The 17,441-nt window shown below is 45.1% G+C and overlaps 1 protein-coding gene and 1 long non-coding RNA gene across 5 annotated transcripts; one reads left to right on the top strand and one right to left on the bottom strand.

Moving 5' to 3' along the window:
* The first annotated feature begins 2,328 nt into the window (after positions 1-2,328).
* Positions 2,329-8,831, top strand: LOC139838615 (uncharacterized). Of its 4 annotated transcripts, none has more exons than XR_011756162.1 (4): positions 2,329-3,811; positions 3,909-4,844; positions 4,911-4,978; positions 8,523-8,831. It is a non-coding gene; the product is annotated as an uncharacterized lncRNA (long non-coding RNA). The 4 variants fall into 4 exon arrangements; XR_011756164.1 differs by having other exon boundaries at positions 2,329-4,452; positions 4,572-4,844; XR_011756163.1 differs by having other exon boundaries at positions 2,329-4,679; positions 4,782-4,844.
* Positions 5,266-8,130, bottom strand: LOC139838691 (uncharacterized). Its single transcript, XM_071828811.1, has 4 exons — positions 7,632-8,130; positions 7,155-7,560; positions 5,537-5,655; positions 5,266-5,306 (listed from the first exon to the last, which is right to left on the bottom strand). Exons 1-4 carry the CDS (start codon positions 8,128-8,130, stop codon positions 5,266-5,268), a joined length of 1,065 nt encoding a protein of 354 aa, XP_071684912.1.
* Positions 8,832-17,441: the final 8,610 nt, after the last annotated feature.

Below are 17,441 nucleotides of genomic sequence, written 5' to 3'. Positions count from 1 at the left end.
ATAGCTTAAGACAACTCGTAGTGGAATTCATGACATCGTATGGATAGTACCATTGGAGACTTTACCTATTTTATTAGATAATATTGTAAACCTAACCGGAGTCTGTTCCGGTTGGAGTCTAGTCCTGTACGTCTATTGTAAACTGACATATGATCAATATAAATATAACGATGACTGCTACGGTCAAGGTATCGAGTAGCATCGCTTCCAGAAAGTTTACATGGTATCAGAGCCACCTCTTCCGTGATAAACCCTAGCGATCCAATCTACCGGCCGAAAAATACGAAGCTCCATCAACCCAAGGTTCTAGCGCAATCATGGCGTCATCTTCCAGCGTCGTTCTACCAAGCCTTGGATCTCCGCCGTCAGAGAAATTGACGCGGACGAACTATCCGCTATGGAGAGTGCAGGTTTTACCTGCGATCCGTGGTGCTCAGTACACGGGACTGCTCGACGGCACAGATGCCGCGCCTCCCGAGAAGCTTACTGTCAGTGATCCAGACAAAGAGAAGGAGCTGACCGTGACTCCAAATCCAGCCTATGCAATTTGGCCTGCCAGAGATCAGCTTGTTCTTAGCTATCTCCTGAATTCGCTCTCCAAGGAAATCCTTATGCATGTTCTTCGGATCGAGCACGTTGCCGGTATCTGGGCGGCGGTGGAAGAGATGTTTGCCTCTCAGAGTTAGTCCAAGGTCACGAATCTGCGGATTGCATTGGCAAATACAAAGAAAAACAATATGACTTATGCAGTCTTCTTTTCCAAGATGCAAGGAATTGCAGATGAGTTAGCAGATGCCGGTAAACCAGTCCCTGATGATGAACTGGTCTCTTTTATACTGGCTGGGCTTGGCAATGACTATGATTCAGTTGTTGCCGCACTTGATGTAGCAAAGAAGTCCCTGAACATTGCTGAATTATTCTCTCATATACAGAACTATGAAAAGCGTCAAGATATGCTTCGTCTGTCAGATGGAGCCTTTGAAACTTCAGCCAATGCAGCAGCACGGTCACGCAATCGTGGTGGCTTTCGTCCTCGCAACAGCAACTATGGAGGCAGAGATGATCGCTATCCTGGAGGACGAGATGATCGCTACACTGGAGGGCGTGATGATCGCCGCACTGAAAACCGTCAGTCTGCTGACCGACGTGATGACAAAGGAGATACTCGATGTGGTGATCATCGACAGGAGGACTACTCCCGCAGCAACCGTGGGAGTGGACGCACAACATCTGCAGGAGGTCAAGGACGAGGCCGTGGTCGTTGTCGTACCACTCCATGGGTGGATGTGCAATGTCAGATTTGCAACAGAGATGGACATCCAGCCAGAGATTGCTGGTACCATTTTAAGGACAATGATGATGATGATTCTGAAGATATGCATGCTTATGGAGTTGACACTAATTGGTATTTTGATACTGGTGCAACCCATCACATTACCAGTGAACTCCATAATCTCTCTGTTCGGGACTCTTATCATGGTGGTGACAAAGTGAACACTGCAAGTGGTAAAGGTATGGAGATTTGTAATATTGGTCATTCTACTATTCATAACTCTGCTCAAAAATTCGAACTCAAAAATATCTTGCATGTTCCAAACGCCTCTAAAAATCTTCTGTCTGTCCATCGCTTTACCCTTGATAATCATGTGTATATTGAATTTCACCCTTACTTCTTTCTTATCAAGGATCAGGTCACGGGAATCTCTACCCTCTTATTTCATCCTTTGCCACCTCCACCTACAAACATGCCTTCCTTGTTGTCAAGCCCTCTCAAGCACGGTGGCACAGTCGTCTTCGTCATCCTTCAAGTCAAATAGTTCTTCAAGTTATCAATAAAAATAAGCTTTCTTTTGATAGGAATACTAGTATAGAGTATGTGTGTGATCCATGTCAACAAGCTAAAAGTCATCAGTTTCCTTACCCTATCTCCCATAGTGTGTCTGTAGCTCCACTTCAGTTGATTTTTTCTGATGTTTGGGGTCCTGCACCCATGTCTATTGGGCGTCATAATTATTATGTAAGCTTTATCGATGATTATAGTAAATTTACATGGATCTATCTTCTCAAGAAAAAGTCTGATGTATTCAATGCCTTTATTCTGTTTCAAAAGCTTGTTGAACGCAAATTTGACAGAAAAATTCTCGCTATTCAATATCAGATCGGGGAGGAGAGTATGTTAAGCTCAATCCCTTCTTTCAAAAACAAGGAATTGCTCATCATGTTTCATGTCCTCATGCACATCAACAGAATGGTGCTGCTGAAAGAACTTTCCTGTGAAAGTATTAACCAAATTGGGTATTGAAATGGCAGTATAAGTTTCAGTAGCAGATTTGGACATTATGATTAATCCCTAGTCTGATGAAAAAAAAAGGAGACCAAGGGATATATAATAAAGATAAATAATAGAAGTAACAGAGGAGGAAGGTACTATTAATCTGTTACATCTGATTGCGGATGCTGTTTTCACTTTTCACATTGGCTCTCTACTTGTTTTAGTCCTGCTAGGCATTTGAAGTTCATGTTATGTCAAAATTGGCTATAAATTGGATGACAGCTATTGAATCCTTAAATAGATGAAAAAACTGATACTATGCTAGGAAGAAACTATAGTTATGTCTCGAATGAAGTTGTCCTGAAACTGCTGGCAATATTTGATCTCTAAACATACTGTACAAAGTTTGTTGGTCCACTGCACTCTTTTCTTTCTTCTATAATGAACTTAAGACATTGCATGCTGCATGCTTGTGTAGTTGTGTTGCAACACAAATTAGTGGTAGGTTGCCTTATGCCATGATCTGGTAATTCAGTTTGGCCGTGAGGAACTATTCCAACTTTAGACCGGGATGCTTGGAACTTAACCGAACTTTACTTGTTTGGAACTTAACCAAACTTTACTTGTTTGGAACTTAACCACCCATAAAAAAGAGGATCCGACATTTCAGCTCTGGTTGAAAAATTAATAATATATATCTCGGTGCAAGACAACCTAGTTATTATCACAAAATACTGATCCTTTTTTTTGTAGAAGCATGGTTTGTTCTCAAGTAGACCTGGGAAATTCCGACTTCAATGCAAGTATGCAGCCAGTCTTCTATGAGCAACCTGGAATACTTCTTCCTTAGATGTTGTCAGATAGAACTTACATCTCATAGTTTTGATATCCGTTCGTGCAAGAGGTTCTGCTAGAATCAAGACCTTGACCATTTACCAGCAATCCAGCTACTGAAATATTTTCAATACAAAATTTTGTGATTAATGCACTAGTCTGAAACCATGTCGTTGTCGTGTACAAGGTGCTTTTCGTTTTTTGCATTTTATTATGATGAACAATATTGATAAACTGGTTTTGTTTTTACTACCCTCAAATGTATGTCACTGTTGTAGTACTTGCCAATCACCCCACATCACTGTCCTGATGTAAGCCATAGCAAGTTGCAGTAGCTGAATTTGTCCATTTTTTAATGTCTTCTATACTGTTCCTTCAATGCAGCTGAGAAGGTCATCTTTAATTCTTTAGTACAGGAAAATCTTGTAGAAGACCCATGGAGCAAATTTGAAGGCCTATCAAATTTTTGCTTGCTCTGCTGCAGCTTTCGTTTGGTTAATCAACCAACCCACCAATAAATGCTCCTATTAGGCATGGTCCATATACAAGTGCAGTGAACTGGAATGATTCTGATTTTATTTCTATAATTCTCTTGTAGCATCTGTTTGGAGATGCAATGATTAAGCTGACCCCCTAATCCTGCCAACTGTGTCTGTTTCAGTGGTTGAGCACTTGAGCGTGCACACAGAGTTGATGTAAGCTGAGGTACGCTTTGCAAATCTTCTTTAGTTTGTTTGCACAAAAGCGATCCAAAATGTTTTGGTTCTTCTTGAGATATAGTGGAAACTTTGATCTGAAACAGGATAGGTGCGTGCACCTTTTTTATTTGGCTAAGGTTATCTACTGCTTAGAACATCTACTGCACATGAACCAGCTTGCTTCTTGCCATGTAAGTGCACACATTGCGTTCTCTGAAGTTTGAAACCTTGGTGTCACTTTGCTAGTTTTTTCCTTTTCTGTTGTAATTCCAGATTTTTTAAATCGTACCATTCTTTTGTGTATTGTTTGATCTTCCAAGTCTGATGTTGTATTCCGCAAAACAAGCATGGGAAGTATAGTACTACCTCTATCCATAAAAGGATGTCTTAGATTTGTTCAGAGTGTACCAAGGAAGTGAAATTTTGTGATATATAGTGATGCTCCGTCTCTTGTGTGATCCAAATTTTCTTTCCCCCCCCTATACTCAAATCCTGGTTCCACCCGGACGTCCACGGCGCTGGCCTTTGTGCCCCCGCGTCTCTTCCCGCTCACTTCACTGGCGGTGGCACAGCGAGGGCGATGTGGCCATGTATGGCTGTAGGTCTTGGAGGAGGACCTGCTCAACGGGGACGCGGTGGGGCGGCTCTGTAATTTTTCCATGCACTCTCCATTTCTACTATTCTGAATTATCTAATAGAAGTAACTGGTGGTGCCTGTTCATGAATTGAGATCCATGTTCTTTTTTCTGGAGCACTTCTATTCGTAGAACATATCTCCATGGCTTTTCATGCGAGTTCCTTTGGACTTTATTGACTGAAGGCATACTTGCGCAATCTGATGAGAACTTTAGTCAGAACTGGAGCAGATGGATTTAGTGAGTTTACCGAATTATATCATCCAACCTTTTCAGTAACTACTCAAATGATCAGTTCACTGATTATGTGTAGTCATTTACTTGTCATAATTTTTTTATCAGGATCTTATAAAGGGTCCATTGAATGGCGTAGAGGTTGACGCATCATGGCGCAATAGACACAAGGTAGGTAAACATCCTGTGCTTGAAAGGAAATCTAAATCGATATCTGAAGATTGCAAACGGAAACAGGGAGTTCAGATGAAGCCAAATCATTGGACCATTGTAGAAGTGTCTCATTGCTTCAGTTTTCCTTAAAGGTATCCTCTAATTGCTGACTACTTCTTACTTAGTACATGAACAAACTAATTAATGCATGTAAGATAGTCTTCTTGCTTATGCAGTATCTTGGTTCTGCTCCTTTGTCCAGTTGCGTTGTGCTTGCTTACCTAGCTGAGAACTTCCAAAAACCAGGCCATGTAATTTGCAAGCGGTTCAGAGGCTCTTACAGCATCTGCATTGTTCAGAGAATGTGTTCTTAGATCTTCTGTACTTGAATTACCACATTACATAAGGTTTTTTTTAAAAAAAATTCAATGTATAAAAATCATTCAGCCGCAACATACTTCTCTATTGAAGCTCCAAGACCTGCACAAAATTCCGTGATAAATGGTCAGTGTTAGCTTTAAGAAAATTAAATATATGTTCTTCCTAATGAATTACCCTCTGTACATTTTCTAAATCTCTTAGTATGATATCCGTTGTTCTCTCACTACATACCATTGTGTTTAATATAACTTTCTACACTTAGCGAATTGGTGTGTAAGTTCCATAATTCTGTAAAGAATTGTTGATGGTGGCTTCCAAGCAAAAGATACATGTATCTTGCCTGATGATCTCAACAAGGGAGATGTGCTTCATGCCACTGTTATTTAAATACAGATATGCACTGCAATATATTCTGAGACTGTAGCTAAGAGAAAATTTCTGTTTTGGTCTGAAAAGCAATAAATGAAACAGTGGCATGCTAACATTTTTCTCAAATATATGTGAGCATAGAGGCACCATGCTGGAATTAATTGTCCTTAATGATATTTCAAACTTGCCTTTTCGCTCACATTAGCATTTGAAAGGGCAATCAGAATATAGTATTCATATATGTCACATGATTATACAAGAATGATGTTGCAAGCCCTGTGTAGCTGATTATGGTTCCAGTATCAATGGGATATTGTGATACGCTACCATTCACTTACATACCAGCTCTTATTTCCCTGCTTTTTTCATATGGGTTTTGTCAGCTTGACTTTACCAGTTCTGATCTCAAATAAGCGAGTCAAAACTGACCCATATGTAATTGTGTGTGTGCTGCTAACTTTGTTGGTTTCACCAGTTTTGATCACAATTTAAGATCATTTCAATTCACCGAATATACATGTTCGGAATCAATATCTCCATACAACAACAGTACCAGCTTCGGTTAGTCAATGTAGAGGGATATCTACTTAGTTAGCAACTTTGGTCAGTTAATGTACATCAATAGCTAGCAGATTCAGTCCAAGTCAAATTAAAGTTCCGGTTGACTAAAGTTGGATATATCTAGAATAAACAGTTCTCAGTCGTCCCTTTTCTAAAATAAATATTCCATGTGTATATGCATGTTCTTATCTATTTGAGGCCATAAGAATATACAGAGATATGTTCATTTTCTGAATAGTACGATCGACTTTGCGCTGAATTTCCAATAAATCTCTGTTAGATGATTAATAGTTTTTTACAGTACAGGTTTGCCACACAGTAGTGGCAAAATATTTTGTGTTGTTGCCACTTAGAGCATCTCCAGCCGCGTCCCCCAAACCGTCCCCCAAACCGCGCCGGATTGAGCGTTTGGGGGACGTGTTTTGTTCGTGCCGCGTTTGGGGGACGTCGCTCCCCAGCCGCGTCCCCCAAACGCCGCCCCCAAACATTTAAAATAATTTTTTTAGCACATAAACCATTTATATCAAATGTAGCATATGAAAAAATATGTTTTCGAGGATTGTTTTCAAATTAAATTACAACAAACAATAAAACAAGTAATCAAATATAATAAAAAGGGCTAGATGATACATCAAGGTGCCACGGTATTTTCTTTGATCCTCCACAAATGCTCAACAAGATCAGCTTGAAGTTGCTCATGCACATTGCTGTCACGGATCTCTGCGTGCATGGCGAGAAAATCAGCAAAATCTGCAGGCAACTCATGATCAACCTCCGCGAGAGGGCCTTGACACTCATAGGGACCAACATGTGACCTAACATGATTCTTGCGGTCATCCTCGATGATCATGTTGTGCATGATCACACAAGCCTGCATCACCTCCCACATTTGGTCGTGAGACCAGCTTAGAGCAGGGTACCGGACAATGGCAAATTGTGCTTGAAGCACACCAAATGCCCGCTCGACATCCTTCCTGCAAGCCTCCTGTCGTGTAGCAAAGTGAGAATTCTTCAGACCTGATGGATTCGAGATTGTTTTGACAAAAGTGGCCCATTTTGGATATATACCCTACAACGTCGACCTTGAGCTTGAAGTAGGGGTCGAACTCTCGAACGCCGTGGAGGATATTCATGAACAGGCCCTTGCTCATCCTGTACCGGCGCCGAAAATTGTCGGCATGTGTTGCCCCGTCGGCGAAGTAGTCGTTCTGCAGCATGGCATGCCCCTCCATCCTCTGCCGGGGCTTCGACTTCCTTCTTCCCGGCCTTGATCCTCCGCGGCGCGGCCTCTTCCTCTTCTCCGCCTCAGCGTCAAGCATGTCCTGGAGGGACGCGATGATCAGCAAATGCTCCCGCAGGTCGTCGTCGAACGCTTGCTCGTCCTCCAGCAGCAGGGCAACCATCTCATCGTCGCTGTCCATGGCTAAAGCAAAATCAATGGTTAAAATTGCGCCGAGGCAGACGACGCAACAAACAGCGACCAATCGCGCCTACCTGGCAAGTCGTCGAGCACCTTCTGTGCGCGGAGGTGGGGCGGATTTGACGGCGCGTTCTGGGAGGCGCTGGCGACGCGGCGGCGGCGGCACGACCGGCGGGAGCCCCAGCCGCGACAACGGTGCTGACTCGCAGCACAGATCAGACGCCCAAACGGCCGGGAAATCCAGCGGCGGCGGTGGGGTGGGAGGCGCGGGAAGGAAGGAGCGACGAGAAAAGAGGCGCGAACCAACGGTTTATGCAAATAGTCGCCGACATGTGGGAGCCCGCCTCGCTTTTCGTTGTGTCCGGCGTCCCCGGAGCGTCCCCTGTGGGACGGGGACGGGCTCGGGGCGCCGGACACCGTATCGGGCCGCGCCGGACAAAAATGGGCTTTGGGGGACGCGGCTGGAACGCTTTTTTTGTCCGGCGCGCCCCAAATCCCTTTGGGGGACGCTTTGGAGGACGCGACTGGAGATGCTCTTAGGTACTCGGTTGTAGAAGAACATAGGTAGTGCATCCTAATATATTAGATTTTACAAAAAATACGTTTTTGGTACATACTCTGAGTTATATAGTATATCATACTGACTTGCAGGTCCTTCAGCCAGTGCCACGCACATACTGAAATCCGGCCGGGGCCATATCATAACACACTCCCATAAATTTTGTACTGAATGTGAATTTTGAACTTTTAGATCCAATTGTTCTGAAGGGAACTCAAGTCTTTTCAGCACTTAACTTTTTTATATGATTGTCTTCTTATGATACAATCAATAACTCCAGTCATACATATGTGTTAAAAGTAGCAGCTTGTCTAAAAACTTATCAAACTTGCATCTAATAAGATTGATACACTTAACTGTATTAGTAGCACATTCCGGACTACAATAGTAATACTTTTTTTTCCAGGGTGCTTGAGATTTTTCGCAATGGCTGCCTCACTGCCACCCGGACGACGACAATTCTTCAGCTCATAGAGGGGCAGCGTGCCGGTCCCAGCTAGTAAGCTTGAAAGTACAGGGGATAAATCACTAGTCCCTCAGTTCCAATGAATAAGACTTACATTTTTATGCTGAGGACAGGTTTCTTTTTTCTTGTTCAGATTAAGTGTTACTTGGCATCGACAGTATACTGTTTAATGTGTAATAAATTGCAATTTGCACGCCTTGGATCGCACTTGACTCAGATGGCATGCTGATAAGTGAGTCCATTGTTACATATGATTTGGCAAAGCACTTTTTACTCTCAAAGACAGTATGGTCAGGTGCCCATGTAAAAGGATGCACCTAAACGAAGTTTTATTGTGTATTACAGCAAGAGTACCAAAACCAATAGTCTTTTCTTTTGGCATGATACCTAATATCAAAAGCTGCATCTAACTAGGAAACGACTACCACCTCCACGCATACAATTGACCTGCAAAGAGTAGCAGTGCACATATAACGAGCAGGAGAACGTTCCCTGACGACAAAGCTGAGCAGATGAATGCTATTACCAGCAAGCTAAACCCTGCAAAGCTCACTGTACTGAGTAAGTCAGCAAACTTCAGGTGTGACCTGCGCGTTGCCCTGAAGCTCAGAATTGCTCCCACCGATGCCGCATAGAACACCAGGGCGAATCCAGCGCCGATGTAAGGCCGAAGCGACTCCGGAATCTGAGTCGGAAGGTAAGGCAGCAGCGCCAGGGAACCTGATATGGTTAGGCATAACAAGAAGTCTTTGGATCTTCCAGTCTGCTGTTCGAACGCGCCCGTCTTGGGCAGCAGCGCTGCAGCCTCGGAGGCAAGATTCTTTGCCGTCGTCGCGATCTCCTCATCAATCTTTTCTCTGGAGGCAACCATGGTCAAAGACATCGAAGCAAGGATCATCTCAAAGTGGGACTTCTTGCTTTCCTTGGAGTCGACGCCGTCAGTCAATGCAAGCGAGCGCGTGGCCTCGATCAGACGGGCCGTCGGGTCCGCGATAACTGAAGAACTGCCGCTGAGACGTTCCAAATCTTGAAGCCGTTTGATGAGGGCCGCGCAGTCGCGGTGCAGGGGCGTCTCGCCTCCCGCCGCCGCCATCTCGGCAGGAGTCTTCCTAAGGAAGAAGGGGAACCTGGGGAAGGGGAAGAACTTGCGGTTGGTGACCGCACCTTGCGTGTTGTCAGCGGCGGCCGGAATCTGACCGGAGTGGTCGCCGAGGTCCGTCCGGTCGCTGCCCGGGGGCGTCTCGCCTCCCGCTGCCGCCATCTCGGCAGGAGTCTTCCTGAGGAAGAAGGGGAACCTGGGGGACGGGAAGAACTTGCGGTTGGTGACCGCACCTTGCGTCTTGTCAGCGGCGGCCGGAATCTGACCGGAGTGGTCGCCGAGGTCCGTCCGGTCGCTGCCCGGGGGCGTCTCCCTTGTACCGCTCGAACTGCCCTGCGACCCCCTCGTATCTTCCGTCTTCTTCTGGTCCCGCGGCGCAGCCTGATTGGCATCCCGTTCTTGGCCTTCTTGGGGAAGAAACTTGGAGCAGCCGGCGTCGTGGCTCGACGCCTCCGACGAGGAGGAGATGTGCGGTCCCGTTCCACTGGGAGGAAGAAGCGGCGTGCGCGCCGTATCTTCCATCTTCGCCGGCGGAGGAACTTGCCGGCGGGGACGGGGGAGGGGAGCGAATTCGGCTCGAACTAGAAGGAGCGCTTGGGCTTGGGAGGGATGGGGAATTTTCTTTTTCAGATGGGTTTTCTTTTCTGGGCGTGGCGATGATGATTGGTGGCGATGGCAATTTATTGGTTACCGTTGCGGGAGGTCCGGTTTGCGGGACGGTCTGTTTCGGTTTTTTGAGCAAGCCCAAACCGTTTTCTTGCAATCGTTTTTATTTAATTTTTGTGTTGAATAATATTATTGACTCTGCTATTCATCTACTATCTATCTATATTACTCCCTCTCTCTCAAATTAGATACGTTTAGATACATACATATCTACATAAATTTTGGACAAGTAATTGAGGTCGGGGAAATTGGCGGGCCGGTTATTTTGCGGAAACGTCCCACAGTTTTTTCCAACCAAACAAGCGGTCCTCGCTCTTCTTCCCTGCAGACCTGAGGCCTCACTCTCCTCGATGACACCCACCACCCGTTCCCCTCCCGCCCCACGCCATCGGCGCCCTCTCCCTCCCACCCCAAGCCGCATGATTCATCTCCGTCCCTCCCCAAGTCGTCGACGTCCGCTCCCTCCCGCCCCACGCCGCAGGTGCCCTCTCTTTATCTGGCATGCTAAAATTGCGACTATGTCCTCCAACGCTAAGGCGGAGCCCCAGTCGCTGTGGTGGATGGCAGAGCTCCAATCCCGGTGGTGGTGTTGGATCTGTCGAGGTGGCGTTGGTGTGGGCTGGCCGCCTTCTTCTTCTCGTGTCCACGAAGGTCGAGCTAAAAATGCGACTTTTCCCTCCTGCGGCACGACGGAGCTCCAATCATGGTGGTGTCTAGAGGAGCTCCAAGCCATGGTCGTGCTCGATTTAACGTAGTGGCGTTGGTGGTTGCACGGCGGATCTACAATCACGGTGTTGGTGTTGGATCTGTTGCTACCTCCCCGAGCTCCTCCCCGACCCCTAGTTTGCTACCGAAGCTGATGCTTCCTCCCCGATATGCTACTACGACAAGTTGTTGGTACTACAGGTGATGCTCCTTTTCTCCTCTGTTACTCCCATCCCATGCCTTGAACTAGGGCTATGCTTGTTGTTCATCAGAAGTGGATCAAGGGAATACTCCCATACAGAAGAAGAATTGAATTCCCGAAGATGAGTAACTGATGATTTGGGTAAGGATCTATGTTCATGTCTGCAGTAACAAATGGGTAACTGAATGATTTGGGTGACTTGGACATGTCATGCTGAAAGTTCAGAGATGGTAAACCTATAGGGGGGTGAATAGGTTTCTACAAATTTTAATTCTTTCTTTGCAATATTAGGATTTGCGGAATATGAAGGTGAGCCTAACGCAAACTAGGTGAGGCATCCTATATGATGATACAAGTAACTCGAGCACGAAGGCTCTCACAGACAAACATAACACAAGTAAAGAGTTCGGTTAGGGATAACCGATAGCACGCGGAGACGAGGGTTTATTCCCATGTTCCCTTCCTTTGCAAGAAGGTACATCACGTTTGGAGGGGTGGAGGTCCCACGAAGGATTCCCCAATGTCACGACGGCTCACCCTATTCTTCGGAGCCTATCCCACGAAGGAATAGCTCACTCACTTCTGGTAGACTTTGAGGTAGCCTCCAAACCTTCACAATCTTATCAGGAGCAAATCCACAGCCTGGATGCTTCTAGACCTCATTTACCCACCTAGGGTTTCAAAGGAACCCTAGAGAGCAAGTATCTCGATGAATACAATGGAGAACAAGATTGGACTTGGTGGAACTGTAGATCAGGGCCTCCTCTATCTTTTCCTTTGAGGGATTCGAGTTTGGGTGGAGGAGGAGTGAGATCTGAGGCTTTTGGTGTTTCTATCAATGGAGTATGAGAGAGAGAGAGAGCTCAAGAACAGTTTGTAATGTAGTGCCTTACTATTCAGAGGTAGGAGAAGGGGTATTTATAGCGTCACTTGAAATCTGACCGTTGCAACTTGTCCACCTCAGCTTTTCTTCGAGGAACCCGGTCAACTGTGCCTGGGGCCGGGCCACCCGGCGCAGGGGCCAGCCCAACCGGTCCACGGGCCGAACCATCCGGTCCAGACCGGACTTGGCGATGGGCCGTGACCGGGGCCGCTCATGACGCGCAGTACATGGCCTCCGGTTCCCACCGGAGCAGAAGCCGGTCCGTGCCGGGCCAGCCGGTCCACAGCCCGATCCGATCGGGCATGAGACCGGGCCAGTCCGGTCCAAACCGGGCAACCAGCCGGGCCACCGTCAGGCTAAGGGAAAAAGTCCCCTGGATTGTGCCCGGTGTGCACCGCTCCAGGGGCCGGTCTGACCGGGCCTGTGACCAGGCAGATGCTGAACAAACCTTCTCATTTTTTGTCAAAGTGGGGGGGTCTCCCTTTACCTTCTTGTTCCATTGATACAACATTATGCCTATTTGGCTAATACCTGGGAATAATCTCATAGACATGTATTAAACCAAATACTCTAGCAACGGTGTCATTGTTACCAAAATAATGGATAAGGGTAAAATACCCTTACACATGCCCTATGTTGGGGTGTTGCATATCTCTATCATGGGACAACAATAGTTGTTTGCCCGTGAATGAAAATGATTTAGCAAGTTCTATCTAAAATTTATTTTGGAGAGTCAAAATTGCACAAATCCAACCCAGTCTTGTGTTATTTCACCATTTACAAGCAGTATATCTTAATTGGATTAGTGGCAACCCCCAAGCTGATACGAGTATCTCTGTGACTCTGTCCAGATTAGTTGGATGAAAGTATAGATCATACAAAGTAAATAAATATATACACAACACTATTAGAAAACGAGTTTTTTGTTCGGAGCTGCCCGGAGCATTAGTCCTGGCCGTGTTTGGAACCGGGACTAATGTTAGCACTAGTCCTAATTCCAACGGCTAGGACGCCGCACGGGGCATAGCCAGCAACAGTCCCGGTTTCAACGACACCTTTAATTAGTCCCGGTTGGAGACATCAACCGGGACTAAAGGGGTTGCGGTAGGCCACGAGCCCCTTTAGTTCTGGTTGGTGTCTCCAACCGGGACTAAAGTTCCATCTCTACATATATCACTATGTCTGCTCAAGCTTCTGTGTGAGCCACACTTAGCTTTGACAGGTGTATGTTGGTTTGCTTTTCTCTTCTTATGCACAAGAGGTGCTCGATAAAATGCATTAGAGCATGGTGCCACTTGAGTTCACACAAAACAAACATGATATGAAGTCCCCGAGTCACACTTACGTTTTCTCCTCTTTTTTTCCTCCTCGATTGAGGTTAACAACTTTATCCTTTCATCTGTCATTGATAAAATGCATGTGTCGATGTACATCGCGTCTCTATATAATCATGATGTTCTGTAATGATTTTTGATATACTTCATTTTATAATGCAGATGAGCCGGCAATGGATGTACGGTGTCCCACGCACTCCCCAGTTCATTATGGGCCTGCATTATTTTCTCGGTGTGGCTGAGGAAAACAATCATGATAGTTTTATGTGTTGTCCATGTGGTGTGGGTCAGAATAAGAAGGATTACTCTTCATCTACAATCCTTCACACCCACCTACTTCGGTCCGGTTCATTCCCAACTATAATTATTGGACCAAGCACGGAGAAAGAGGGTTATGATGGAAGAAATAAAGAAGAAGAGGATGATGAAAACTATCCTATGTTTCCTGAATATAGTGATACTGCAATGGGGGAAGCTGAAGATCAAGAGGCATCCGATGAGCCCGCCGATGATCTTGGTCCAGCCATTGTTGATGCAGAGAGAGACTGCGAAACTGAAAATGAGAGGTTGAATTCGAGCAGATGTTAGAGCATCACAAAAAATTATTGTACCCAAATTGCGAAGATGGCCAGAAACAACTAGGTAGCATACTGGAATTGTTGCAATAGAAGGCATATAATGGTTTAACTGACAAGGGATTTAGAACTTACTGAAAATAATAAAGAAGATGCTTCCAAAGGATAACGAATTGCATACCAGTACTTACGAACCAAAGAAGGTTATCTCCCTCTAGGAATAGACATGAAGAAGATGCATGCATGCCCTAATGACTGCATCCTCTACCGCGGTGAGGAGTACGAGAATGTGAATTCATTCCCGGTATGCACTACATTTCAGTATAAGATTAGACGAGATGACCCTGGTGATGTTGAGGGTGAGTGCCCCATGAAGAGGGTTCCTGCCAACCGTTTGTTCAGAAAAAGAGCATGCCAAGTTGTTGCGATAGCACAAAGAAGACTGTAAGAAAGACATGATGTTGAGACACCCTGCTGATGGGTTGTAGTGGAGAAAAATTGAGAGAGTGTTACCGGACTTTGCAGATGACGCAAGTAACTTAAGGTTTGGTCTAAATACAGATGTCATGAATCCTTTTGGGGAGCAGAGGTATAGTCATAGGACTTGACATGTAACTCTATGTATCTATAACCTTCCACCTTGGTTGTGCATGAAACGGAAGTTCATTATGATGTCGGTGCTTATCCAAGACCCAAAGCAACCCGGCAACCACATTGATGTGTACCTAAGTTCATTAGTTGAAGAACATTTATGGTTGTGGGACAAAAAAGTTGTACATGTGTGGGATTAGCACAAATAGGATCCATTTGACCTACGAGCATTGATTTTTGTAATCATTAATGATTAGCATGCTCTTAGTAACCTTTCAGGACAGACAAACAAGGAATACAATGCATGCATGCACTGTTTAGATGAGACATGAAAGTTTATATTTGGATAAATGTAAGAAGGTTGTGTACCGGGGGAAACGTCGATTCCTTCATATCAGGCATCCCGTAAGAAAGAAAGGCAAGCATTTCGAAGGTGATGTAGATCACCAGAAGAAGCCTATCCACCATACTGGTGATGATGTATTTGGTATGATCAAGGATCTAAAATTACTCTTTGGAAAGGGTCCTGGCAGACAATCTGTCATGAATGACACTACCAGACACACGCACATGTGGAAGAAGAAGTCTATATTTTGGGAGCTATCCTATTGGGAAATCCTAGAGGTCCGCTCTTCAATCGACATGATGCATATGACGAAGAATGTTTGTGTGAACCTGCTAGACTTTGTAGGCATGTATGGGAAGACAAAACATACATCGGAAGCACGACATGACCAACAACGTATGAAAATCTACCCATTGTGAAGCTATGTGCTTCCTCAATGCAATTTCTCATAAGGTAATCGATCAAGAAAGTCTACGAAGGTCACATAATCATGTGGTCCAATGTCATACCAATTTCGAGCTGGTGTTCCCACTGCCCTTTTTAAAATATTATGACGCACCTCCTCGTTCACCTAGTTGAAGAGATTATCATTCTTGGCCCTATATTTCGACACAATATGTTCCCCTTTGAGGGGTTTATGAGAGTTTTAAAAAGATATGTTCATAACCGTGCTAGACTAGAAGGAACCATCTCCAAGGGCTATAGAACAGAGGATGTCATTGAGTTTTGTGTTGACTTTATTCATAACTGTAAGTCGATTGGTGTTCCTGAATGGCAGCATGAGGGGAGTCTAAGTGGAAAAGGCATGATCGGAGAAAGCAATGATAAGTATGGAGGACATTCTTTCACTCAAGCACACTACACAGTTCTACAAAGTTCCACCTTGGTAGCTCCGTATATCAAGAAACACATGGATAGTGTACACTCCAAAAACCCGGGGCAGTCTGACTCCTGGATTACACATGCACAAATGGCGACTTTCAGCGGTTGGTTGCAAACACATCTCATGAATAATACCACTATTGGAGATCAGCTGTACTTGTTGGCCAGGTCACCATCTTCGACTATATTGGCTTACCAATGATACAAGATAAATTGGAATATATTTTACACGATCGTCCAAGATAAAAAAGCATCAGCCAAAACAGTTGTGTCCACGGATGTAACAAACAATAATGGTCAAAAGGACACGTATTACGGCTACATATAGGATATACGTGAACTTGACTATAAGGTCCTTTTGTTTCGGTGCACAATTGAGTCAAGCTAACAGGAGGCGGGGTAAAGGTAGACTAGTAGTACGAAATGACAACAGTGGATCTCAACAATCTTGGGTACAGAGACGAACCATTCGTCCTAGCCAATGATGTAGCTCAAGTTTTGTATGTGAAAGAGATGTTTACCAAACAAAGAAAAATAAGGAAAAAATGCAAACAGATACATCATATGATGAGCCAAAGCACGATATAGCTCTTTCAGGGAAAAGAAATATCGTGGAAGTGGAGGACAAGATAGACATGTCAGAAGATTAAAATAAGTTTGATGAAATTCCACCATTCATACTAGGGTCAGCATCCCGTTAAATTATGTATATGCTCCATGGTTCATCGATGGGCATCCCAAGTGTTCAATACGCTTAATGTGGCTCGTGATGCTTCGTCGATGGGCATCTCACTGCAACTTCTCGGGGTCGACGCGCCTCCGCATGAGTATTCTTGAGGGAGAAGGGAAATGTTGTGGATGGGAAGGACTTCCTTTTTTTGTCTTATTGATTGCATGTTGCTTTGATTGATGTGGTCGGCCCGTGTAGTCGCCATTATGGAAGGATTATCATCGTTGCTATACTCGTCGTGCCCTTGGGGCCAGAGGAGGAGCAGGCTGCCTAGGAGGACATAGAAGAGGACCATGCCACCAGGGATTAAAAAGTGAAAGCGGTCGAGGATGATGAAACTAGTTTTGTATTGACCCTCTCCGATGGGTACAAGCGAAGAAGTTGTGTGCCGAGGCTTTGATGAGCACTTACAAAAGAGGTGGCTACCTTGCTTCGAAAATAATTGTGCTTTTGAAATTATTTGTTCACTCCCACGAAGAGCCCTGTAGAGAGGGATGCAACTCACAATGTATTGATTGGGTGCATATGGCGTTACATATATAGGCCACGTCCTCGACTATACAAGGAAGGAGGCGGGCCCAATAATCAATACAAAGATATGTATCGCTATACATAACTACAGAAGATACACATCCGGATATACAAGGATATGTATCTCAACACCCCCCCTCCCCCCCGCAGTCGAAGCGTCGCCTGGTCGAATGCATAGACTGGACCGGAACTCCTCAAAAGATGCCGTAGGGAGACCCTTGGTCATGATATCCGCAAATTGTTGGGAGGTGGGCACATGAAGTACTCGAATGTGTCCAAGGGCCACCTGTTCCCGAACAAAGTGGATGTCCAGCT

The sequence above is a fragment of the Lolium perenne genome, chromosome 3 (genome assembly GCF_019359855.2).
Source record: "Lolium perenne isolate Kyuss_39 chromosome 3, Kyuss_2.0, whole genome shotgun sequence".
NCBI lineage: Eukaryota > Viridiplantae > Streptophyta > Magnoliopsida > Poales > Poaceae > Lolium > Lolium perenne.
The sequence above is the reverse complement of the archived record's forward strand: the minus strand, read 5'-3'. Positions and strand labels throughout refer to the sequence as shown.

Excerpts from the sequence above, each read along its gene's own strand:
- LOC139838691 (XM_071828811.1), bottom strand. The coding sequence starts at position 8,130 with ATGCACTACCTATGTTCTTCTACAACCGAGTACCTAAGAGCATCTCCA. Across the intron at positions 7,561-7,631 it reads GGTGCTCGACGACTTGCCAG|CCATGGACAGCGACGATGAG; the intron begins GTAGGCGCGATT and ends ATTTTGCTTTAG. Across the intron at positions 5,307-5,536 it reads GATCATCAGGCAAGATACAT|GTCTTGGAGCTTCAATAGAG; the intron begins GTATCTTTTGCT and ends AATTTTGTGCAG.